The sequence below is a fragment of the Fukomys damarensis genome, unplaced genomic scaffold (genome assembly GCF_012274545.1).
Source record: "Fukomys damarensis isolate Sample0158 unplaced genomic scaffold, DMR_v1.0_HiC HiC_scaffold_11, whole genome shotgun sequence".
Lineage (NCBI taxonomy): Eukaryota > Metazoa > Chordata > Mammalia > Rodentia > Bathyergidae > Fukomys > Fukomys damarensis.
Window position 1 is genome coordinate 37,330,930 of NW_022900923.1, and position 27,042 is coordinate 37,357,971.

The window sequence follows — 27,042 nt, forward strand, 5'->3', positions numbered from 1 at the left end:
TATATATAGGCAAAATGGGATTTTGATAAGAGAAAGAAATTACATGAAATGAACACTACTATATATAGTCTTGCTGACTTCTCTTCCAGAGGGATGTCAGAACTGTAGCTAACAAACAAACAACAGCAGCCCTGATGAGCAGAGAAAGAACAAACTTGTGGGAACAGGATGTCAAATATGAAAAGCTCTGGAAATCTTCATAAAAGTCATAATAAGTCAAATACTAAATCCCATGTGGGCAGGACGCATTCTCCAAAGTCTGGCAGTGAACCACTGAATGTAGATTCTGATGGTCACATGGTATGAGAAAGACAGCGTGCAGATAAAACCAACACAGGGAATTCAAATAAGAGTACCTCAGAACTGTTGTAATTTTAGAAAAGAAACCCAGACATCTCTCATCTTTACTTCTTGAGAACAGGGGACTGACTGGGTCTTTTTCCAGACTATCAATTCTAAAATGTGGGAAAGTGATCATAAAAGTAGTACTAACTACTTATAACTATAGTAACATGATTAAACATTATAGTAACATAATGAAAGCAAACAAAGTTGGAACAGACTGAGTCTGTCTCCATCTAGAGGAATAAGCACATTAGCTTATAGCCTTAGAAGACAGAATAGTATCTCCCACCAATGGCAAAAGGCAGTAATATTTATATTACATTATGCACTATTTGGGTCCCCTAAACTCAGGGGTTCTGTTCCATAAAGCACTGGATCCATAATGCGGCCTGCTACATCTGCAAGCATCCATCTGATCCCACTCACACCACCTTCCTGTGCTTTAGGGGAAAGGAAAACTGATGCAAATATGTTGATGCCCCACCACTTCCTGTGCCAAACATCATAAAGTTCGTTGGTTCTAACTCTGGAAACTTGTGTCTTCCAATAGCACTCATGAAGCATTATAGAATAACCGATGAGCATTTGAAAAGACAAAATCCTGTTTGCTCATTCTTGACATGCCCTTAGAAGTATGGCTACTGTCTCTAGAGGTAAAATGCTCCAGGCGTTCCCAAAAATTAATATTAAATTTTGAAAGAATCACACTGATGAATCAAAAATTTGACTACCTACCAAACCAAAATTTAGTAAATTTATCATACTAAAGGAAGATAAATTTTAAACTCTCAATAATACACACACACACACACACACACACATATATACACACACATACACACACAATTTTCAGAATATAATAAAAATTATCTGACATGAAGATTAATGAAATGTAACCCAAGCCCAGATTGGGGAACAGGAACCATGGAGAGTGAGTAGATACAAACCTTAAAGAATGTTAATAGTTATACCAGAGGTAGAATAGTGACTCTTCTATAGCTGTCTACCTAAAGCCTGGGAATACACTAGTTAATGTGGTAAGAGGAAATTAAAATTGCAGAGCAAATTAAGGTTGCTAAACAGCAGACCTTAAAATAGCATATCTTAATTAGCCAGTGTTCCCAATGATACCACAACATTTTTAAATGTTTAAGAGGGAAAAAAAATGTAAAGGAAATGTTAAAGTGATAAAGTATGAGAACAACATTTCAATGTTAGAATAGTACAATATGAAAAAGATTCACTGATCACTGGAAGCTTTGAAGATGAGAAGAGGACATGTGATAAGGCACGCAGGCAGCCTCCAAGTTGAAAAACAGGATCTCCTGGATGCTCCAGAAAAAAAAAGAGATTGAAGAGGATATAAGAAAAGGGAAAGACATCACTTGTTCCTGGGTAGGAAGAACCAATATAATAAAATTGGCCATAATACCTAAACTGCTATACAGATTCAATGCAATTCCAACTGAAATCGCAACAGTATATTTCATAGAACTAGAGAAAACAATCTAGAAATTAATTTGGATCCAGAAGAAACCTAGAACAGCAAAAGCAATTCTAAGCAACAAAAACATGGCAGGGGGTGTCACAATCCTGACCTTGAAACTATGCTACAAAGCTACTGTTTAAAAAAAGCATGGTACTGGTAAAGAAACAAACCTGAGGATCAGGGGAACAGAGGCAGAAGATGCAGAAACTACTCCTTACACATTTAGCTACCGCATCTTTAACAAAGGAGCCAAATACCCTCATTGGAGGAAAGATAGCCTCTTTAATAAATGGTGTTGGAAAAATTGGATTTCAACATGCCAAAGATTAAAACTAGACCTGTATCTTTCTCCATGCACTAAACTAAAATCCATGTGGATTAAAGATCTAAATATTAAAAGAGAAACACTAAACTTGATAGAAGATAAGTAAGGTAGAACTCTTGAAGACATCAGCATAGGAAAAAACTATGAACAAATCCTCAGTAGCACGGGAACTAGCACAAAGAATCAACAACTGGGATCTCATTTTTTAAAAAAGCTTCTGCACTGCCAGAGAAATCACAAGCTGAGCTAAGAGATAACCTAAAACATACGGAAATTTTTTTACCAGCTATTCCTCAGACAAAGGTCTACTATCAAGAATATATAAAGAACTCAAAAAAATCAAGCACCTAAATATAAAGATTCAATTCAAAAATGGGCATCTGAAGTGAACAGACATTTCTCAGACAAAGAAGTAAAAGCATCAAATAAATATATGAAAAAGTGTTCCACATCACTGGTCATTCAATAGATGCAGATGAAAACAACACTGAGATTCCATCTCACCCCAGAAAGAATGGCTGCTATCAATAACAAATGTTGGTGGGGTCGTGGGGAGAAAGGAACCCATTTTCATTGTTGTGGGAGTGCAGACTGGTACAACCACTGTGGAAATCAATATGGAGACCTCAAACAACTAGGATTAGAAGTCCCATTTGACCCAGCTATCCCTCTGCTGGGTATCTTCCCAAAAGAATTAAAAGAATCATACCATGGTGATATACGCTCACCCATGTTTATAGAGGCAGTTTGTAATAGCTGAAATTTGGAAGCAGCCCAATTGCCCATCAACTAAAGGCTGGATAAAAAAGATGTTGTTTAATAAAAATGAAGTACTACTCAGCCATAATGAATGATAAACTAGAGAGCTAAGTGGGTGCACATTAAGGCCATACTCTTAAGTGAAATTAATAAGCCACATGCATAAATGCCAAATACTTTCTCTGGTATGAAAAAGCAGAAGTGTAAATAAGGATCAAAATGTATAATTGATATTGCGTAGCAGAAAAAAAAGGTCTAAGAGTAGAGGAAGTGGGAGAGGGAGGGGAAAGGGAAAAAGGGAAAAGATAAAATATGTGAAAAAGAAAAACATAGAGACAATATCTTTGTAAATGGGGAAGGGGAAGGGGCTAAAGGGAGGGCTCGGGAACAGGGGAAATAAGAACCAAAATAAGTCATGTGAAGGTATAAGAACCCAATATTGAATGTAACTACTGTATACCTAAAATGTACCAATAAACTTAATAAAGATTTTAAAAATAGAAACACAGTCATGCTAATACTCTAATCAGTGAAATCCATTTCAGAACTCTGAGCTCCAAACTTTTAATTTATTATGGCAACAAGAAGAAAAGAATACAAGTTATTAGAAATATTTCTATGAATTTAAAGGAAAAGACAAAATGAAGAGATAAAGACTCTCACTGGAAAAATGGAAACTAATAAAAATCTAGAACTGAAAAATATAATATTTGACAAAAACAAGTTACTGTATGATGTTAATGGTGGACTGAGGATTGCAGAATAAAAAATCAGAGAACCTGAATGCAGAATAAACAAAACTGTGGAAAACAACACAACAAACATTGAGAAAAATAAAGGAGCTTCTGAGACTTAGGAAGTAATGTCAAACAATTTAACATACATGGACTGTATCAGAAGAAAGAAATACTGAAAAGGGTAAATAGAAAAAATGTGAAAAAATAATGGTCAATACTTTTCTGTATCCATATAAAATTTTGCAGATCCTAGAAGCTCAAAAGGTTCCCATAGGATAAACACAAAGAAAACTAATTCTAGTTACATGATAACCAAACTTCCAAAAATCCCAATAAAAGAGAGAATCTTACAAGTAGCTGAGAAGGGAGAGAACATCACTATATAGAGAAATGATGATTAAAAATGTCTGTTGAGGTTTCATCAAAAACTGTTCAAGCTGAATCAGCTTTGGTGGCACACATCCATAATCCCACCACTCTGGGAGACTTGAAACAAGAGGACTGCAAGTTCGAGCCCAACTGGGGAAATTTGTTGACTACCAGGCCCTGTCTCAAAATGAAAAATAAAAAAAGAACAAGAGACATACCTCAGGAAAAGGGACCTGGGTTCAATACCCTGTACCAAAAAAAAAAAAGAAAAGAAAAAAGTATGCAAACTGAAAAATGAAACAGTATGCTATGTTCAAAATGTTGAAAGAAAAAGCTCTCAAACTAGAAATCTACTTCCAAATACAAGATCCTTCAAAACTTAGGACCTGAGGCTGTGGGGTATGTCTCAGTGGTAGAGACTTGCCCAGCATGCATGAGGTCCTGTGCTCAATCCCCACTACTGTAAATAACAAAGAACCAAAAATATATGACATAATAAAGACATTTTCTAATATACAAAAGGTGAGAGGCTTTATTACCTGCAGATCTGACCTACAATTAATACTTTTTAGAAGTTTCTCAAACTAAAAGAAAGTGATACTAGATCAAAATACAATATATATAAAGGAAGAGTGCCAGAGATGGTAAATATGTAAATAAATATAAAACGATTTTTTCATGTCCTAACTTCTTTTAAAAGTAACTGACTGTTTAAACAAAAATGTAGTTTATTGTGGGGAATTACAACTCGTGGAGAAGAAAAATATATGACAGCAATAGCACAAAGGAAAAGGACTAAACACAAGCTGTTAGAAAGTCCTTTTACTTGCAGTGGTGTAATTTTACTTCATAATAGATGTGATCATTAATAATATATAATATTATTCTTTAAGTTACTCAAAAAAATCCAATAGAAAGAGATAAAATATTAAGAAAGAGCCATTTTTTTTAAGTGTGGAGAAAGAAGAAAAGGAAATGAAACAAATAAAACTAAAAATCAAAAAGTGACAGCTTTAAATCTAATCATATCAATAATCTCATTGAATGTAAATGTACTAAACACTCCAATTAAAGATAATGATTTTCAGACCAGATAGAAATGTAAAACCCAAATATATAATATACATAGACATGAACAGATATAAATGATCTAAAGTGAAAAAAAGAATTTGACAAAAGGGCTGGGGATTTAGCTCAGTGCTACCGTGTCTGCCTTGCAAGCACAAGGTCCTGAGTTCAATCTTCAGTACCAAAAAAAAAAAAAAAATTTGTTTTTAGGAGCTTTTTTTTTTGGTCTTTTTTTTTCCCACTTTTCTTTTTTGGTACCAGGAATCAAACCCAGGGCCTTGCTCTTGCCATGCAGGCACTGTGCCACTGAGGTACATCCCCAGCCCCCCAAAAAAATTTTTTTTTAGACATAAACACTAACCATAAGAAAGGCAGTGTAGTTTATTTATCTGAAAGTAAATACCAAAAGTATTACCAGAGACAGAGAAATATCTTATGTTGAAAGTTAATTCATAAAGAAAAATAATAATCATGACATTGTACATATCTCATAACAGAGCATCAAAGTACATGGAGCAAAAAATGACAAAGCAAAAGGGGAGAAATCAATGAATCTAAAATTATACATGAAGACTTTATTTTTTTGGTACTGGGTTTTTTTTTTTTTTTGAACTTGGGTCTTTGCACTGGCAATACATGGAGATTTTAACATTCCTTTCTCAGTAACTGAAACAAATTGATGTCAAAATATCAGATTTGAAGAAAATAATCAAATGTATCTAAATATAATACATCTCAACAACAGCAGGATATAAATTTTAAGGTGCATAGCGAATCTCCACCAAAATACACTCCATAAAGGGCCATACAACAAATCAACATTGTCAAGGATGAAGGCATACAGAGTATGTTCTCTGCACTACATTAAAGAAAATTTAAAATCAATAAAAATACATTAGAATCCCAAATATTTGGAAACTAAGTGCCATATTTCTAAATAACCCAAGTGTGAAGAGTAACAACAAAAATTAGAGAATATTTCTAGTACATAAGAATTAAACTATGATATATCCAAATTTGTGGAACATAAAGCAATGATTAAAGGCAAATTTATGATTGTATTACTAAAAAAAAGAAGGTTTAAAAACCAATACTCTAATTTTCAAATAAATGAGCCAAAAAAATGAAACCCAAAGCCAATAAAAGAAATCAAAGTCCCCAAAATTAACAGAAGGAAGAAAATAATAATAAAGAGCAGAAATTAATCAAGAAGAAAAAATAATAGTGGAGGAAATCACAACTTTAAATTGGTGCTCTGAAAATAGATATAAAATTGACAGATTTTATGATATGTTAATAAAGAAAAACAAGAGCACACAAATTATCAGTACTAGAAGAAAACAGCTTCTTCCTACAAATCTTACAAAAATTAAAAAGATGAGAAATAATATTAACAGTTTGCACCAATATGTTTTAAAGTTAAAGAGGAAATTTCATAAACAATTCAAACTGCCAAAACTGAGGAAGAACCCAAATATCTGATCTTCTATTTATCTCTTCAGCAAACTGAATTCATAATTAAGATTCTACCCATGAAGAAAACTTTAGGCTCAGGAAGTGTCAAATCTTATCAAACATTTAGGAAACAATATCAGTTTAACTGACTTAAGCAAAACATTTAGAACAGGGTTATCTAGTATTATTCAGAATAGTGATACAAGTACATATCCTTTTGGGGAAAATAATCTGCCAATGTACAGTATATCAAAAAATTCAACAAGGGCTGGGGCTTTAGCTCAGTGGTTCCGCCACCCGCCTTATAAGCACAATGTCCCAAGTTTGATCCCTGGTACCAAAAAATAAAATAAATAAATAAATAAACAATGATACTCCCAAGAATTTATTCGAAGTGGATAATAAAAATGTCCACTGGGATATATGCATAGAAGACCCAACCAAAGGAATTCTGGGGAGCTACTAAATCTGAAATATATCTCTATTTTCAGACATTATAATGAACAAAGATGTTCATTATAACTTGTCAATTGCTACAGTCAGATGGTACAACACGATGGACAGAGGTAGTTTGTGAAAATCAAGAGCTGTGGAGATTATTCAACAAAATATTAACCAGGATATTCTCTGGATAATGAAATTTAGTGTGGATTTTAGGGTATAAAGATTTATCTCCATGTTTTCTTCTTTTTTTTTAATTTAACACAGGTTACATCACTGTTCCTAAATCATAGAGGCATTTACACTCACACATATACATGGATACACCTACTAACAGTATTTGTCCATTATAATTTAACTTTCAATTTATCCTAACAAGAAAAAAATGTCAGCCGGGCGTGGTGGCACACGCCTGTAATCCCAGCACTGGGGAGGCTGAGGCAGGAGGATCGCTGTGAGTTCCAGACCAGCCTGGGCTACACAGTGAGTTCCAGGTCAATCTCAACTACATAGTGAGACCCTGTCTCAAAAAACCAAAAAAAAAAAGTAATTCTACGCAAAGAAATCATTCCATGTTATTTTACAATTTGGGGCATTTCATAATTTACAAATTTGATATAAAATCAAGGTATACTGGGATAAATAGGTTTTAGAGTTGAAATCATAGTTTAAGTCTTTCAGCTACCTATCTGAGCCTTTACTTTTCTGTGCTTCAGTTTCCTCAAACGTAAAATAAAAGTAAAAATAAAATAACAGCATTAGTATCTATCACATGATTGATACAAAAATCAAATAATTTATGTGAAAAAATACTTTCTAAATACACGTACCAAAATTTTACTAATGGGTGGGCTGAGTACAGGTGCACACCTGTAAGCCCAGCACTCCAGAAACTCGGCAGGAGGATGGCTACAAGTTCAAGGCCAGCCTAGCCTATGTAATGAGTTCAAAGCCAGTCTGAACTACATGGAAACTTTGTGCAAAAAATAAATAAATAAAATATTAATAGTGATACTATACCCTTATGAACAGTATACTGCAAAATTGAAAACTCTAAATGATACAAGATGCCAAAACAATGAAAAGAAAAAAAGTATGACTTTTTAAATAGGAAGAAAATGATTAGACAATGAGTAATGTCATCATCATTAGCATAGCTTCATTTAAGTATCCTCTAAGCCCTGAGCACAGGCGAGGCATATGAAATTTAAAAATATAAAGATTACATTTTTTCTTGCTTTTGAAAAATGTACCTTTATTAGAGAAATGAATTCACAAACGCAAACCCAATTATAAAAACTGAGACACCAGAGGGGGAGGGTAGGCGAACAGAATTACCACCTAGGAACAAGGGAGACGCTGAATCGTTACACCTGTACATGAGCTGTATCCTTGGCAAGAGCAACTCCATGCTGGAACACAGGCGGTGGAAATGGAGCTGCCTGAGAGCCTCTTGTATTTAGTCATAACTGGACCAGAGAATTGGAATTAGTTACTAGACATTACTTTGCTGGCATTGATATGTTAAATGTTAATAATTAGCCATTCAGCATACTGCCTGCTCAATGGTGGATTTTCATCAAAAGTTCCCAAAACTGACAGGAAAAGTAAGCCATCGGGAAAAATGGCTGCCTCTGTCACCTTGACACTGATTTCACCCAGAGATTAATTTTAAAAAGAATACTTAGACCAAAGATCAATGACCAGCTGTGATCCAGTATTTTTCACTGGCTGGTTCAAAATATCTCTTTCCCATCCTCTCCTTAAGAACAATAAATTTTTAAATAAGAAATGATCACATTTGGTGAGGATATTAGTTAGTAACGATAGTACTTCAGTAAACTAACAGCAGAATTTAAATTATTTCATCTGGCTATAATTCTGGATTCTCAAGCACTCAATCTTTTAGTAAGAGTAGCAGTTATAGATGGGGCTTGGAAAAAAATCTAAAATGTAAGAAACTCAATAATAAACCGTAAGTATATTTGTATTTGACTAGATTACAAATTTTTTGGGTGACTGGGCCCCAGGATCATTTTATACTGTATACTGGGATGGAAGACAAGGAATGAGACTAACGTGTGTGCCATGGAGATTACTAGAATAGTTTGAATGTCTTGGAAAGTAACAAACTAGTTAGTAAAGATAGGTTCCAGGAACAGAAGCGACAAGGTACCTGGAAGAAAGAAGGGGTGACCACAACAGGCACCCTGCAAATGGGCAGGAAAGAAACAGGCACTGAGAAGTGATACAAAGGCCAGCTAAAAGTAAAAGAAAAAAAAAAAAAAACAACAGTTCATGGATGAAAACAGACAAACAGGCAAAACAAGAAGAGACTGAAAGCAGACAAAAAAATATGAGAAGTCTAAACAGAACTAGTGGTTTCAATCAGTGGCATTTTAGAGCCAAGGCCATGCTTTTTTTTTTTTCACTGAACTTTAGCAAATTAATAATGGTTCTTTTAATGAAAAGAATATACTGTGTTCACAAATACAGAACAGGCATAGTTAAAAAGCTAAATATAAGACACAAGCCATCTAACCAAATGACTTCCAAAACACAGAGAAAAAGAAAGAAGCATTAAGAGTTATACTGGCTTTTAATATAAAAACTATACAATTGTACATAATTCAAAAACTAAGAGAACAAAATATTATGTACAAGTATTTTGATTTGTTCTAAATGTTGAAAATAACAGATAATGAATTAACTTTAGTTTCTTACCATACCATAGGTATAGCATTTTACAATTTACAATTCTTTTTACATATCTCCCTCGATAATGTGGAATTGACTTTTTTAAATCTAAATGATACATGAAGACAGAGAAATACTAAAAGGATAATTTTCCCAAGGTTATACAGGCAGTAGATGTTGCAAATGGATTTTGGAACCCTGATTTTTCCAAATTACCTAATAATATAATGTTATTAATGATATTAAATGCTAAGAATAATATTTTCAAAGTATAATTTCAAAAGAGAAATATCTTTATAATATATGCATATACCATGGTGAAAAAATTATATGAGATAATCAAGTGAAGCTATTCTCCTCACCAAAGCCAACTTAAATATTTCCACCGACATCACCATTATTATAACATTAACAACAAATGAGGAAAAAAAGACAATAAAAGCTTTCAGGATTTTATTTTGTTGTTATTGTTTTTGTTTTTGTGGTACTAGGGATTGAATCCAGGACCTTTTCATACAGCTACATCTCCAGGCCTTTTTTATTCGTTACTTTGAGACAGAGCCTCACTGAGTTGCAGGCCTCAAATTTGCAATCCTCTTGCCTCAGCCTCCCACACTGTGGTTATTACAAGTGTGCGCCACTTTGCCCCCAGTGTTTTCATCATTTCCATCGAAACTAACAGAAAAATAGAGCTGCCTTATACATGAGAAATCTCAGAGAAGTTGGAAAGTTGAGCCAGCTCACTGTTCTGTCACTGAGCCATCACACTTTAGTAATTAGACAGCTCTGTGTGCGATTAGAAGAATGTAAAACTATTTAAATATAGCAGAGAGAAACAATTTGCATGAGAGGCATCCAAGGAAATATTTATAAATATGCAAACAAATGCACTGAAAATTTTTGAGGGTTATGTACAAGAAACAACTATGTACACTCTAGGAAGAGGTGGTGAGGGATTTTGGATCTGAAGTGGGAGAAGAATCACTTTTGCATATATGCACCTTTGTATAACAGTACTAAATCATTTTTACCGTTCGTGTTTATTATCTTCTGATTTGAAACATGATTATTAAAAAGTATGTCATAAATAACTCATTAAAGCATGCATAAATTTTAAAGGCTTACAATTAAAATACACGTAGCCTGATTATAGTAGGTTAAATACACTACCATTCATTTGGATATGACTGATATAGTTGCCCCAAAGGCAGATTTGAAAGCTGAGCTTTCATGATATACGCAAATAGACCACATGGAAATGAAAAATAATGGCAACCTAGGCAGAAGGGAAATTATGCAGGGTTACCTAAGATTTGTTTTGAGTGATAAGAAATATGAGGCAATTAAATAAAGTCTAAAATAATTATCTAACTCTAGATCACAAGGGGTCTAAGATATTAGACTTATATATGTATTTTATTTTGGATATCAGAGTATTTAAACAAAAAAGTTTGCAGACTCTGGTTTGCAACTGAAAAATTGCAATTGGCAGTGGAGACGGAAAGGCTGATGTCTGGACAAGATCCACACAGATACCAGTCAACATAGCCAGTATGGCAGCCCACCGTGCTGGCAGGGTTCACAGAACGTTAAGATGGAAAATAGAAGCAAAAATGTCATTTTCACCAATGCTATGGACTAGTTCTTCAAAGAGATAGATAGAGAGAGTGGGAAGGAAGAAGAGAAGAAGACGAAAAAAGGAAGATGTGTTGTTTACATGAAACAACCCCACGAATGTAACCACTATGTACTGCAAGCATCACTAACAAAAACGGAAATAAAGAAATGTCTAAGAATTATTCCTCTAAACACAGAGAATCCATGACTGAAAAATATTTTGACTAATCAATTGTGTTTGATAGATTCAGTACATTCACCTGCCACTCTATAGATTTTAGTATACAAGGCCTAATCTATTTATTCCAAGCTGTTTTTCAAAGAAATAGAATATATTCCCTTTACATAAGTAGCTTTATTAGTTATGGTAAAATGATACAAATAAGCCAGACTTTTAGTAAACATAGGTCATTATTATCAAATTTTCTTCATTATCCCTTTTATTTAAAAAATTATTAAAACAGACCACTATGAAATTGTTTTTGATATTTACCATAAACCACAGAGTTAATTATTAAAAGGATAGACTAGGCTTTAGCCTGAGAAGAAATGATTAAATAAATGTAATACTTCCCTCATAATTCTTAATTTTCATTGTCTGTTTAGTCTCGTAATTATTCCTCCTTGCCCTTAAAAGCCCTCACAGTATTTTGTGACATTAGACCATCATACATTAAATACAAAAATACACATAATATATACTATATAGAATTATGAAAAGCACGCACCTGCAGATTGCTTAAATTATAATGAAAACAAGCATCTCTTTGAAAGCATATGCATATATTTTATGATATCTAGTGACCATTATAGTTTTATGGTGGAAAAAAACTGGGTTATAATTGTTCTCATTTTTTAAAGACAAAGACTGTGAAGCTCAAAGACAAATCAAATCTGATGGGACCCACTTAAAGATTTGGTAATTTCTAGAGGGATCATACAAGTTACAGTATGTCTTTTTTGTCTTTTGCTTTTTCTTTTTTCTTTTATTTTAGTGTTGAGGATCCAAGACTAAATCTAGCCCAGAACTACAATACAAATTGTTCTACCTCCAGCCCAACTCCAGACTTCCTCTGTCCTACATTAGGATAAATGACAGTGAACCAAATCAGTAAATAAAAAGTAAGTTCCCTCCCAAAATACTATGGCAAGAACATCCTATTCTATGTCACTCTCGTGGATAAGAAGAGTGAGAATATAATGATCCCTTCAACTCTAGGAGCTCCCAGGCCACTCTATGAAGTTCATCTGCCCGGAGGTAGAAAAATACTGTCATTTTCTATGCGTTGTAACAAGTTGAAAAACCTGTGACTAAGAACTAAGGAATATGAAGAACAACCTTAAAAAATTAAATTTGCTACCGAAAAAATAAACTTAACTATAGTACCTATTTAAAAAGATATTTATAACAGTGACTTAACAGACTGTCACTTCAAGGGTAATTTCTAAACCTAAATTAAATTTAACATTCTAGAAAGGAATTCAAGCAAGAAATGCTGTTACTACTAAGATGACCATGAATATGCTATTTTTAATCATTCACAATTTGAAGTGCAGGTAGAGAATCCAAAACTCAAAAATCCAAAATCAAAAATGCTGCAAAATCTGAAACTTCTTGACAACATGATGTCACAAGTGGAAAATTCCACATTTGCACTTGAGTGACAGTCTCTGTCAAAATGTAGACATACAAAAAGTTCTGTGTAAAACTGCCTTCAAGCAAATACATATGCAGATAGTGTATAAAACTGCCTTCAGGTATAGATGAAGTATAGATGAATTTCATGTTTAGGCTTGGTCCCATTCCCCAATATATCATTGTGTTTGCAAAATTCTGAAAAAATCCAAAATGCAAAGCACTCCTAATCCCAAGAATTTCAGACAAAAGACATTCAATCTCTTCTTATGGCAGTGTCTGTGCACACAAATGTCACAATCAATTACATCGGATTTCTCAACTGATGTTTCCATTGAGAACCCCTACACCTGTATATTATCCTTAATCTCACCTCATCACCATTCCTTCAGACACACAAACCCTTAATCTTATTCCTATTCTAATAAACTTCTAGCTTATCAATACTGACTAAAACAAAAACCTGTGTGCTGCAAAAATTTGTATTTTTAAAAATATTTGAAAGGAGTGCTAAAGAAACAACACATAGGACTGGGGATATACTTCAGTGGCCAAGTACTTGACTACAATGGGCAAAGCCTGGATTGGATCCCCAACACTAAACAAAACAAAAAGAAGACATACTGCAACTTCCAAATCTTGTGCAATTCCTCTAGAAACCATCAAATCTTTAAGTGGGTCCTGTCACATTGCATACTACAAATTGTCACTGTCTGGCAAATATCCTTTTGAAAGGGAAACTAATAAATAGCCCAAAATGTGTTGGTGTCTTCCATCAACTGTGTTCCTGACCCTTCTGCAGTATTAAATAGGGGACCCAGAAGTTATTATGTGACCTTCCTTTAAGCATTCCCTTCTTCCAAAATGATCACATACATCAAAAGAGGGAGTTTATCACTGACAGTTTCTGCTGAAGGGATTGTGTCTTTTCTCCCCACAGTTAACCATCATAATACAGTGTAAAAGTCAAATAAAAATGAATGCATAGAGGGCCGGAGATGTAGCTCAGAGGCACAGCACTTGCCTGGCAAGCCAAGGGCCTTTGTTCAATTCCCAATACAAAAAAAAAAAATTATGTAGACATAGTGCTTCACTGTGCAATTTTAAAAGTACATTCATTATGTACTTAACTTATAAAAGTTCTTGACCTATATGGTGCAAACATTTTATAATTGTGAAAAGTGAAATTAATAAGTTTAAAAACTTGGCCAAAGTCACACTTAATAAGGGGGGGAACAAGGACAGTCATGTTTCAACTCTCAGTCTAGCGTCTTTCTACTGCATTCTGATGCCTATTTGGTAAGATATCATTTTCTCCACAAGAGGATAACAAATTTTAGATTTTAAGAAACTTTGGCATCCAACCCATTTACTTCTGTTCCAAACAAGAGATTTAATTACCTATTTACATTTAATCAAAGGACAAGTACAAATTAGGATGTGTTTCTGCTAAACACATATATTCTGTCTCCTCCAGTTACTGTCTTTCTTTCACCATTAGAAAAAGACTTTAAATAGCATAATTTTAACTTTCTCTTTTTTTTTTTTCCTAGTACCAGGGATCAAACTCAGGACCTTGTACTTGCAAGGCAGACACAGCACCACTGAGCTAAATTTCCAGCCCCCTAAATAGCATTATTTTATAGAACAAAATAAGAGCAGAACTTTATCCAAACAAGAATATTTTCATTAAGCAAATTTTTAAATAAAAAAGAATTTAAAAGTTTTGAGAAATAATAATAAAATCACTTTATTTGTAATAAAGTTACTTCAAATACAGTTAAAGTAAAAACTAAAGAATCTTAAACATTTCAAAGTAATACAAAAATATTAAATGTCTAGTGAATAAAAGATAAACACTAAATATATCAAAAGGCAATAGGAAGCAAGGCAAAAACATTAATTCCAGAATGAAAGTACTTCATCACCCCTGGGCAGGTTTAGATGATACAATACTCAGGGGCTCCTGTGGGGAAAGCAGCTGGTTACAGGTCTCAGAAAACAGGACCACTAGGGAAGACTGAAGGCTGCCTTTCTTCTGAGTTAAAAATAACTGTGTGGGAGGAAGACAGGTCAGAGAGAACTGCCCCTAGCTTTATCTCCTCCTACTCATCATCTACTCTACCCAAAACTAGCTTCTAAATAAAGTTTCAACTCAGAATAGTATTGACAAGCCCCTTAATACAAAATGTCTGCACTTCAACCAACTTAATCAGTATTTTTAAAAAGTAGATTCTAACCGTTTTTGGTTTTTTTGTTTGTTTGTTTGTTTGTTTTTTGAGACAGGGTCTCACTATATAGTTGAGACTGACCTGGAACTCACTATGTAGCCCAGGCTGGTTTCGAACTCACAGCGATCCTCCTGCCTCAGCCCCAGAAGTGCTGGGATCTAACCGTATTTTTAAATGTCCTAAATTTAAATTATTCATGTTTGATTTTGTACATATTAAATATAGTGCATAATATAGATTTTTGAAGAATTCACACACCTTAAAAATATAAACTTTAAAACATCTTAAATGTATTTTAATCTTACTTTCATGATTTAGAAAGCAATTCAGCACTGTTCAGTAATTTCAAATGTTTTTAATAATGTGACCAACTACCTGGGAGAGAAACAGTAAATGATGCGATATTTAAGATTAAAAAGGTTGATGTTAAGGCACTCTGTCTTACTGCTATATCCATCCATAAACAAAATGGCTATTGCTGACATGAACAATACTTGATAAAAATGAGTCAAAAAATGGGGCCGGGGATTTAGTTCAGCGGTTCAGTGGCCTGCTTGTAAGCGCAAGGACCCAAGTTCAATCCCCGGTACCGAAAAAAAAAAAAGTCAAAAAATTACCAAAAGATCTTATCATCTCCTGAATGGAGCAAACAATAAATAAGTGAATTTAACAACAAGTTTTATAAGGAATTTTGACAGCTATATGCCTTAAAGGCCAAACTCAGAAAAATTATACATGTTAAAAATTATATTGTTGGGGCCAGGGATTTAGCTCAGCGGTTTGGTGGCCTGCCTTGCAAGCGTAAAAAAAAAAAAAAAAAAAAAAAAAAAAAAAAGAATTACATTGTGGATTCAATTATGTCTTCAACTATCAAGCTAAAATGATATGTACACATTCAAATTTTGTCTTCCATTAGTATTCAATTTTAGTATTTCTGCTTCTTAGAGTAAATATTTAGTGTCGTTAGCAACACTATAGCAGCCATTAAAAACTTGAAGCTAAAATTTGGTACATAGCAAACTTCAGCTTACTACTTCTGCTCTAACATGTCTAAACCTGTACACACTGAACACAACCAACACATCACCTCAGCCAAATTACACTGGCCCTTACTGTCAGTGATTACTCTGCAGGTATTCAGCACCAAAGTCACACGTTTCACAGGAAAACTATGACTCAAAAACCTAGCTCTCAAGATCTTTGTAATACGAACAAAAATTTTAAAAGATAACACATTTTCTAAAAACCAAGTAAATTAACCTTATTGTTTGGAATCATCAAATAGAAAATGCTATTTTGATTTTTATGAGTAAAAATGATCGCAGTCTTGAACAAAATTAACAAAATAATTATACCCTCTCCTCTTCCAAACATCATACCCCAAATAAAATGGACTCTCAAGAAAATAAAATACTTCCACTCAAGATTCTTTAATAGCAATAATACATTTTAATGCACAGATTCCAACAATATGTAAGTCTATATTCTAGTACATTAAAATACATGAACTTATTTGAGTTTCATTTCAACAAATACTTTGCGCATAAAATCACAAGCTAATTTTAAATTATCTTACCAAAATAAGAATGTCATATAAATATTACAACTACTCAGGTAACAATTTTAAGACTGCTTAATATTAACAGTAAATTTGAGTGCTAAAAAATCTCCCTTATGCTACTGCATTTCTGCTGCCAAAGTAAGACAAAATTATTTTTGAAATGACTAACTACTGGAAGTTAATACATCTACAGAAGACCATCAAATGTACTGTTATGTGCTTTAAAGATTCAAGTGATAAATATGAAGGAAATGAAAGAGGAAAAGGCTTTATCTGATCTTTACCATTTCTGCCTACCAAGTTACAGTTTGTGGTTTATCAACAGCTCCATTTAAAAAAATTTAAAAAGTACTCATCTCGTATGATGATAGAAATCTGCAACTTCTCAAAGCCCTTTAAGTTTTCTAAATGATTTAAGAAATTTTCAGCAGGTATTTGTAATTTTTTTACTAATTTTACTTTAATAACAGGATATAATTTAATAAGTTATCACTGAACATGATTTACATTAAAAACGTCTCCTCAAAGTCTGCAGGAGATTCAAAGAGGTTCTTGTCCTCAAACACCTAACATCCAGGGGACAGTATAAATCGGGACAGTAAAAACCTGGTTTAGGATACATCGTTGCCACAAGACAGACCCCAAAGGAATCATGACTTAGAAACTTTTTCTATATGTTGCTTCTGAAAACTCACTTTCACAAACTTCACCTGCTTAATAATGTTGTACTTTTAAAGAAAAAAATGAATTCAATGATAATGATTAAACCCTTAATACCAACTGAGGATGCAAACAATTTCTATTTCTTTCCTTTCAAGTCCCTCTTAGTACCTTCATGAGTTCTTCAAGCCAACACTCACTGAGCACGTACTATGCATTAGAAGCTGTTGCAGGTGCAGAGTGCAAACTCAGCTCAGCAACCCCTGGCCAAGGCAGGTTACACTGTGTCAGCAAGGGTGATTGCTGATCTTTTTCTTTAGATGTAAATGTTTATATTGAAAGCAACATACTCTTCATTCTTAATTATTCACTCAAGATTTTGAATAAAAAGTAAAACTTCAAATAACTTTAGAAAAAGACACCCAACTGAGGGCTGACAAGGTATCTGTCTCTCTCTCTCTGTCACCATGTAACTACCGGACTCTCCCCACTCCTCTACTGCTCTGAGACCCCCTGCACAGTTGAGTCGGTGTCCCCTCAGTGCCTCATACCCACTATTACAATTCACTCAATCCGTTCAAAGACGCCACCTTCTTAACTGCTTTTCATCTGTGCCTGACATAATAATTAGCACTCTAAATCATTTACTGAATGCACAGGAGGGCTGAGTGCTTCCTGTGATGTTCATGCTCTTCTTCCCACCGTCTTCTGTTGTCTGTTAAGAATTAATATACTATTGCAGCTCTAGCCAAATGTAGAATTAGTTATGGATTTTCTAATATGGATAACTTTCTAAAACTCACTGTAAAATATTTCATTATTAGAAAAAATTGTTTTATAGGTAGCACAGCATAATGGTTAAGACCTTAGGATCTACTACCACAGCAACAAATTCAAACCTCAGTCCTACTTCATAAAGCTGTATAATATGGTCAAGTTGTTTTCCCTTTCTTTTTGGGGGGGCGGGGCTTTGCTTGTTTCCTGAGGCAGTGTCTCCTACACGTAGTTCAGGCTGGCCTTGAACTCACTACACGGCCCAGTCTGGCCTAGAACTTGTGGCATTCCTCCTGCCTCTCGGCCTAAAGAGCACTGGGATGGGGGCCGGGGATTTGCCTCAGTGGATCCGCCACCTGCCTCACAAGGGCCAAAGTTCGATCCTTGGTACCAAACAAAAAGAAGAAGAAAAAAAGAGTGCTGGGATTAAGGGCATGCACCACCTCACCCAGCTCTGTTTACCCTTTCTGAGCTTCCACTTCCTTATCTTTCTGAAAAAGATAAAAGTCTCTATCTCCAATGATCAATGCACTGTAGATAAGTAGAAAAAAAAAACAAATAATAGTGTTATTACTATTACTATAAAACAACTGACTGGAAGCCTCATCAGCTTATTAAAGCCTTATTGATAAATCAGGATCTGTAACAGCACTATTTCACTAACCAAAAATCTTAAACAAAAAGAGCCTTCATGAAATTCACTGAACAAGTATTTTGACTAAATATAAACTTACTAAAACCAAGACACATCTTTCTATAGATAAGATTAAATTATGACTTGATGTAAATCAATTTTCCCTTAATTTATATAAACTAAAAGTCTAAGTTTGTCCAAAATAAATTTAAAAAGTGGAGAAATCATTCAACCTAACAATATAGGAACACTACAAGAGAAGAGCTTCTCAAAACTATCTATAATCCTTTCTAGCCTGAGATAAGAGCATTCAAACAAACACTCTCCTAGGTCCCAAACATCAATAGGATTAAGGGTGATGTCCCCATTGTTATCTAAAATGATCTGACCTTCTGTTTAAAGCCCCCAAAATGCCCACCGTCCATATATACACATGTATATGTATAAAATTATATTGCTATATATTTATATATTATAGACCTTAAAATGTGCACTTTGAAATAAATATTATAAAAGATTACCTTAAAATACATATTGTAAAAGTTAAATTATTGTCATCTAATTTGACATCAAAAATTAAAATTTGGAGGAAAAAGGAAGATATTTGAATATGAAAAATCTCTCAATGAAAGATTATTATCAAAAGAATATTAGGAACATATTGTCTTGAAAATACAAAAAAAAAAAATTCCGAGATAAAACCTGAACAAACTTGTCGCACTGCGGGGACACAGCAGTGGCCAAACAGCAGGCAGAATCCGCACTGTGAGGACAACTGCTCCAGAGGCCCTGCAGTTCCCACACCTGCCAGTGGGAGCGGCCGGCCTCCAGTGCCAAGGAGTCACCCAGGTCAAAGGGCAAAACAAAGATCACGAGAGCAACAGAAGTACCTAATAAAACAAGCTTAAATCAAACAACTGAAATATAAACTCTGCAGCACACCTAACAAAATAACATTGAACAAATATTAAACACTGAAATTCGATTTGTTCTTCTTACTTGCTCTCTATATTAAAATACAGACATTTTTACCTATGTTCTACATGACACAAAAATATATTAAATTTTGGGGCTGGGGGTTTAGCTTAGTGGTTCCACCACCTGCCTTGCAAGCACAAGGACCTGAGTTCAATCCCGGTACCAAAAAATATATATATATATATTTTAGTTTTGTTCCTGGGTAGTAAGTAAAAGTATATAAAGTTTCACTTTTTTCAGCCTCTATATAGGATATAAAATTAATAGTTTCAGAAATGATCAATTTATCCTAGCACATCTGGTCTGAGAAAGATTCAAAAACAGTTCTTACTTTAATGAACACAAAACTAGAGCAAAACAACTATCATGGTAACTACATTTTACTCACAGATTTTTTTTTCCACATTGGACAATAATATAGCATCTCCTATTTTAATGTATGATTCTTCAAGTTTCCACATCCTAAATGTTAGGATGGCTTTTGCTAGGTCTGAATGACTATAAAGGGCTTTGAGATAACCTTGATAAAAATATATACACATAGCAACTGTCCTTATAAATCTTGTGATATAGCAAGAGGAGGGAAGATGTAGGTACCAGGTATCGCAAAGCACCCAATGATTGAAAAATATGGTTAATTTTTTTTAATTCATTACAGCAAAAGATACATTGCCACTGATCGCCTCAAAATATTTCCCCTCACTTCAAACAGACTTAAACCATCATTCCTGCTATTTTCTGAAACAGTACCAGAAGTTCTGTTACTAGTTGTGATAAAAAATGCAGTGCACACTGCTCCTAAGTGCCATGCAATGGAAAAGCAGGTTCATAAAAATATTTCCATGTGTCATCCACCTTATTCACCAGGTCTCATGCTTCCTCAAAGTCAAAGTGATCATGAAAATTAAACATTTTGAATCAATTCAGGGAGCTGAGGCCACCATGACAGTGCAACTAAAGACACTCCCAAAAGAGGACTTCCAGAACGGCTTCAGGAAGTGGCGAGAACAACAGGGTAAGTGTGCTCAAGGCAACGGGGAGCATTTTTGAGAGGTATTAAGGACAATGTGTCTTTTACTATATATATTTTTAAAATTTCAACATTCACCACATTTTCAATCATCCCTTGTATATTTCTAATCCCGCCTCCTGTCACGCCAGCATGCCTTTGAGATCACTTCTACAGGCAGCTCTGTGAATTAGTCTGATCAGCATTTGGTAATTCAGTGGCCATCAATACAGTCCAGTTTCTTTCCCTTTGTCATTCTCTCAATATTAATTAAATGTATCAGATGCTGTGGTAAGCTTTTTCTTAAGGGTATGAATTAACGTGGCACGTGAGTTTACAGCAGGGCAGATATCAAGTCATACTATGTAGGTGACTATATTGACTAAATCAGATGTATCTGCAAGAACACAGTAAATGCTACATACAAGCAGAAGCAAAATGCTGTGGATTCTAGTGTAATAATATCACTATCGTGAAAATGTTATCAAATACAAAAGTAGCCTTAGAAACACCTTTTTCACAGGACATGAGGGATACTAAGAATTCTTTGGTTTAAGGTTTTGTTTTAAGAAAAAAATGAAAGACCATAAACTGCTAACATGAGCTGGAGACTTGGAAAAAAAGGATGGATAATTTGATACCAAATTAGATAGTAAATCAAAGTGGAAAGTCCATTACAAAAAGGGTTATGTACCCAAACATTTCCCATAAAGTTTCTGTGAGGCTTACACAGCTGGTACATTAAAAATCCCCAGACTTTACCTGCCTCTGCTGCTACTGCTATTACTACTTGTGCTGAGCTGTCAACGAAATAAAAAAGAAAAAGCTAAAGTACCAAAGCAGCTGCCTGCCTAAAGAGAAACTCTGAGAGAAGGCATCTCTGTTCTTCTCCTGAGAATAGGTTATTTTTCATTTCCCCAAAGTCTTGAATCACTTCAGGGAAAGCTGGGCAGTATGGTAACAGTAAGTTCTGTCATTACGACTAAAAACAGGTCACGCTGCTGGCTACACTTCCCTGCCATCGAGAAGAAAGAAGCAGCAAACAGAAGGGCAACAGCAGCAAAGCCTGGAGACCTACAAGGAAGGGCGCTACGATCTACATTTTGGCCCTTCCCTCTAAACAACTGGAGTGCAAGTTACTGGAAAATCACTTGCCAGGAAAACTTCCATTGCAAGATGCCACAGCCAGTCTGCCAGATAAAACAGAACCATTTCTACTAACACAGGGGACATGACAGAGACACTGCCAGTCCCTCATAGAAATCTTTAAATCTGTGCAATACTACCTACGAAACTAAGTTATTTTCCAGAGTATTCAAAAATGTGTTGTGTTCAGAAATATCAATTTAATGCCTAGGAAACAAGTCCAAATAGAAAATAGATCAGATAAAGATCATAATTATACCATACTGGCTGTATCAAGTTTTATATTAACAGCTAACGCCATTTCACATTACAAAAACATAGTTAATAATAATGTATCTCTAAGAGCTCAGTGGTGCTGCAGCCTGCCTCGAAAGAGCAAAGTCCCAAGTTCAATCCATGGTGTCCAAACAACAACAATACCAAAATAATAATAATACTAATGTATCGCCAAAGATAGTTATCCAGGATACATGAAAGAATTTAAAACCTCTCTATTAAACAATGAACAACAAAAATAAAGGAGAAGCATGCCATATCTTAACATGAAGACTGAAGACGTTTCAATCTTAAAGCTAGGGTCTGTCACCTCCATAGTCCTAAAAAAGAATGGAGATTTCCAACAACAACTGTCCTTCCTACAAGGAATCTATTCCTTTTAATGACACAATTTTGTAAGTGGCAAAGCTAAGATATAGAAAGAACTCAGATAACTGACGAGCCCCTCTGGGCGGCTTCTTCTAGAACTATCAAGATTCCCTAGTATTTAAATCAGTTTTGTATTTGTATCCCAAAACATCCTAATTTATATATTTTTGTTTCCAAAGACTACTACTGTGTCAGAATTTCATCCGTGCTCATTTAAAGGTTGGCAAAATAATTCTTACTTCAAACAAGCCAATGTATCTATCAGTCTCATTAGATTATTGATGGTTATTTGGATTACTCCAATTAATTTTTAAATAATTTCATTGTATCTTCCCATTTACAATAAAGAAAAAAGTCGATAAAATATTACAGAAACATTAAACTTTCAATTTGATGTAAAATTTTACTTTTATAGCCCTCTAAGTTACAGATAGCAGTACTTTTTAGAGTATAAAAATATAAACTGTCAAACCCTAATATATTCATTATGTTCATATTAAATTACAACCAAAAGAAGAAAGGCTAACATTTTTTACATGGTTGAATTTATTTGTTTTTTTTTTTTTAACAACAACCTAGAAACAAAATTGTTTATTTTATTCCCAACTTTACCAGGGTAGATAAACTATTAAAACATGAATGAAGATGTTTCTAGTAAGTGGCAATTTAAAGAATAGCAGCAAAAAGACAGGAAGGTAAAAAAATCAGAAAAGACTCATACTAGGATGAAATACTAGAATGAAAAGTGGAAACAGGCACAGGAAAGAAGGAGGGAGTAAACCAAAAGTCTCAAATATCTTTATGACATGGTTACAATCTCTCTGACAGATGCAGAGACCATGTATCGGCGTATAAAGGGCAGACTGACCCCTTTATCAAGATCACTTCATGATTTAAAAATCATCCATCTAAAATTACAGAGATTCCATGTTTTCCAAATTAATTGATCCTGCTTTACAAACCCATTAGGCGGTTATTATTTCACACATCTCAGGTAATGGTATAATAGGTATTTTTAAGATCAACTCATACCACAAATATACTATAGATTTAAGTGGAAGCTGAGAAATAATATATCCATTCGGCATAATGTATCCATTCTGTGAAGAGGATTTGGTTAGGTTGGGGAGAATGCAAACGGACAAACTTTACTGTACAACAAAGTCAACCTGTTTAATGGAAGAGGCCCTGGAAGGAGGCTTAAGATTTCTTCTTGCCAGTAGACAAACCTGATCACAGCTGAAGTTGAACCAGGCCAGAAGAACCCGCAGGCAGAGTTGGTGGAGCCAAGAATGTGTGCGACTTCCTACCTAAAATTAGCCATGCCTATTTCACCACAACTGGGTTGGGCTCTTCTATTTTAAGGTGTTTGGTTCCAAATTACTTAAGAGTATATAATTGCTAGCTGGATTCTAGGCCTAAGAGTGTCAGTAGACTTTCCATCAAGGCTTTAGGACAGACCAACTAATAGTCTCCACAGAATCCCAGAGTTAATCACCATGCTATCTAGGGTCTCAGTACACTGTAAATAAAGTCATACACCGAGATATCCATGAAGATACATCTCATACACGGACACATGAAAGAGCTATTCCTCATCCCTGAAGAGAACACACATATGTACAATATGGGGAGAGGGGCTGACAAAAGTCCCAGTACTAAAGTATGCTTGACCTTTCAGGAAATCATACAGAACTGGCAGCTGAAACCTCCCAGGCAATGTCACATCGAAAGTGCTAGGCCGCTGGAGTAAATTCAACAGAAGGGGCTGCTCAGTCTCTCTTCTGCGTTCCAGAAACAGTAGAAGGGAACTGGTGAAAGCACCACTGGTGCTGGCAGAGAATTTACACTCATGTTTAAGAGGGGAAACTAAATTCTCAAGCTCAAATGAAAGCAAATGAAAAGACATGCCATTTCACCATAGCAAACGTTAACTTCAACAAAGGATAAAAGTGAGTCCTAAGTTATACAGGCTTAACACACACTTAAAATTCAAGCTGTACAGATAACATTCAGGATTTCTACAACCCCAGGGCAAAGTCGTAGGTGTGTATTTTACTACAAGCAACTTGAGACGCTCTATGCAGAATACACATTTACCACTATCATTTCCCTGATACTATCAAGCTTCAGCCATCCACAATATTAATAGTTGTTTAATAGACTCAGTCAATGTATTTTAAGACTCTAAAGAACATACATACCTTCCTTTTCAGAGGCGTGACATTTCACTTTCAATACCAAGTCAAAGGTTCTCTCTGGATTTTCTCTAAAGAAAAAGAAAAATTTAGTTACCTTTATTTCCTATGACAAATAAGCATCTCTACAAAGCTTACCGACAAATATATAGCTTATTGTTGTTGTTTTTAGCAGAGCTGGGGATTGAACTGGGGACTCATGCATACTAGGCAAGTGTTCTATACTAAGTTTGACCTCCAGCCCCTATATTTTCTTAATTCTAAAATTAATGTTCTTTTCTCAATACATCCCATGTAACTATGACTACAGTACAGCAGAAATAACAATGGAAGGGTTTTATCAGCTTAGCAATTTAAGAGAGCTGAAACTTAAGAGTTAAACAAAGCATTTAACTTCTGCAACTGTGTTCTCATCTATAAAGTACTACTTTATCCACTTCACAGAATAATTACACACATCAAATAATATATGTGCAAGTATTTCTTAAAGTATTACATGTGATATCAATGTAAACAGTGCTTTCATCTTATTGAATCAAAATAGGAAAGCCAGTAAATCCCCAAGTGCCTTTTTACCCTGTAACAGCCTAACACTGGTTTTTCAAACTTCTTCACAGGATTCACAATAAAGGTAAACTATGAAAACGTGGTTCTACCTGCCATGCCTTGGACCGCTATATGACATTTATAATGTGGCATGATTTTTTTCATAGTTTCCTTGAGATCTATTTAATGCATTTAAGCATGTTTTAAGTAACAAACCGTTTGCACACCATAAGGCCAACAAAAAAAGATTTACTTAACACCAACATCTTTGGGGAAATTAGACATCTGCCTCCACATTACCTTTTCCCACTAGCAACAGTAAGATTTCTTTGCTTCTTCAATCAAGTTATTGACTTTTTACTAACTTCCCACACAATCTATTCCTTGGCTGAATTTCAAAAAGTGAGCAGAAAGCCATTTAAAAACTTTTTTTCAAAACATCGCTCTGTTTTAGGCCAGGGATTTACCTCAGTCGTTCCAGCACCTGCCTCGCAAGTACAAGGACCTGAGTTCGATCCCTAGTACAAAAAAAACCAAAAAACAAAAACAACAACAGCAACAAAAAAAACCGTAGCTCTCTTTTAATCTCTTTGCATCAGAAGATACAAGACTAAACAAAGCCTGACACCACAGTGCCAAAGTGCTAACATCCATATCCCAGGTACTATACACCACCTCTAAGTAAGACCTTAGTGTCTCTGTACATTGGTTAGTTTTTTAAAGATGTACATCTTTCAAGAAATTCATTTAGCTCAGTGGTTCCCCTGCCTGCCTCGCAAGCACAAGGTCCGGAGTTCAATCCCCAGTACCAAAAAAAGAAAAAGAAAAAAAAAAAGAAAGAAATCATACCAGCTCTGACTTCTAACTAAACATTGATTTTTTTAAAAAAACGTATTACAAGATATACATCTAGAAACAGAGGGAAATGACAAGCCATATAAATTAATTTGCATATGCTTGCCCCTCCCATTATTAACTTGTTTCACTAGGAATCAGGTGACTTCTTCCCTCATAATACAATTAACGTCAAAAATATCCCTTTTTATTCATTCTGCTCACCATGGTGTGAAACAGAAGAAAATAATTCTAAATTACACATTTTTCTCATTTTCCTAATAGTCTCTGGAATCTCTCTTGGGTATAAAAATTAAACACCGGATCAGTTACAGTTCTATGTTGAAAAGTGCTTCCACAGAATACAAATGCACATGACATTATTTTAAATGAGGGGGGTAGATCTGAAGGAGAGGGGTTAGAGAAGAAAGAAGGAATTCTTTCCAAAGTAAGTTTCAGAAGAAAAATACAGAACACACGGCTCTAAGATACCTGGAAGCAAAATCACCACCATTATTCAAGCTGCTTTTTACCTATCTCCTGAAGTAAAGCAGCCTTTGACAAATACTTTAGCACACACAAAAAATACCGTCTAACTGGCCACCGATCTGCAAGCACTATACTTAGGCACGGTGCCTGTGTAAACAGACAGACGAGATCATTTTAACCCTGTAGGAAGGAATAGCAGAAGACAACATCTAAGTCAGAACTGAGAAATACACAGGGAAAAAAAGGAACGGTAATCTTCATGCCAGGAGAGCACTTCAAATAATAACCGCTTTCCCTCGGCGCCGACTCGCGCCCTCAGGGGCGCCCCACAGACAGACAGGAGGACGCGCGAGTCTGACACCGGGGAAGAAGCCGAAAACCGCAGCGGGAGGCGCGGGC

The 27,042-nt window shown here is 34.8% G+C and overlaps 1 protein-coding gene across 1 annotated transcript in view; it reads right to left on the reverse strand.

The window, feature by feature from the left end:
* Dennd1b (DENN domain containing 1B) overlaps positions 1–25,586 on the reverse strand; it is a 218,564-nt gene extending 192,978 nt beyond the window's left edge. Inside the window, exons 1-2 of the mRNA XM_010635412.2 lie at positions 25,537–25,586; positions 24,781–24,845 (exon numbers count right to left, since the gene is read on the reverse strand). Of these exons, the coding sequence (XP_010633714.1) occupies positions 24,781–24,845; positions 25,537–25,586 (115 nt within the window). The remainder of the gene's footprint in view (positions 1–24,780; positions 24,846–25,536) is intronic.
* Between the last annotated feature and the right edge of the window lie 1,456 nt (positions 25,587–27,042).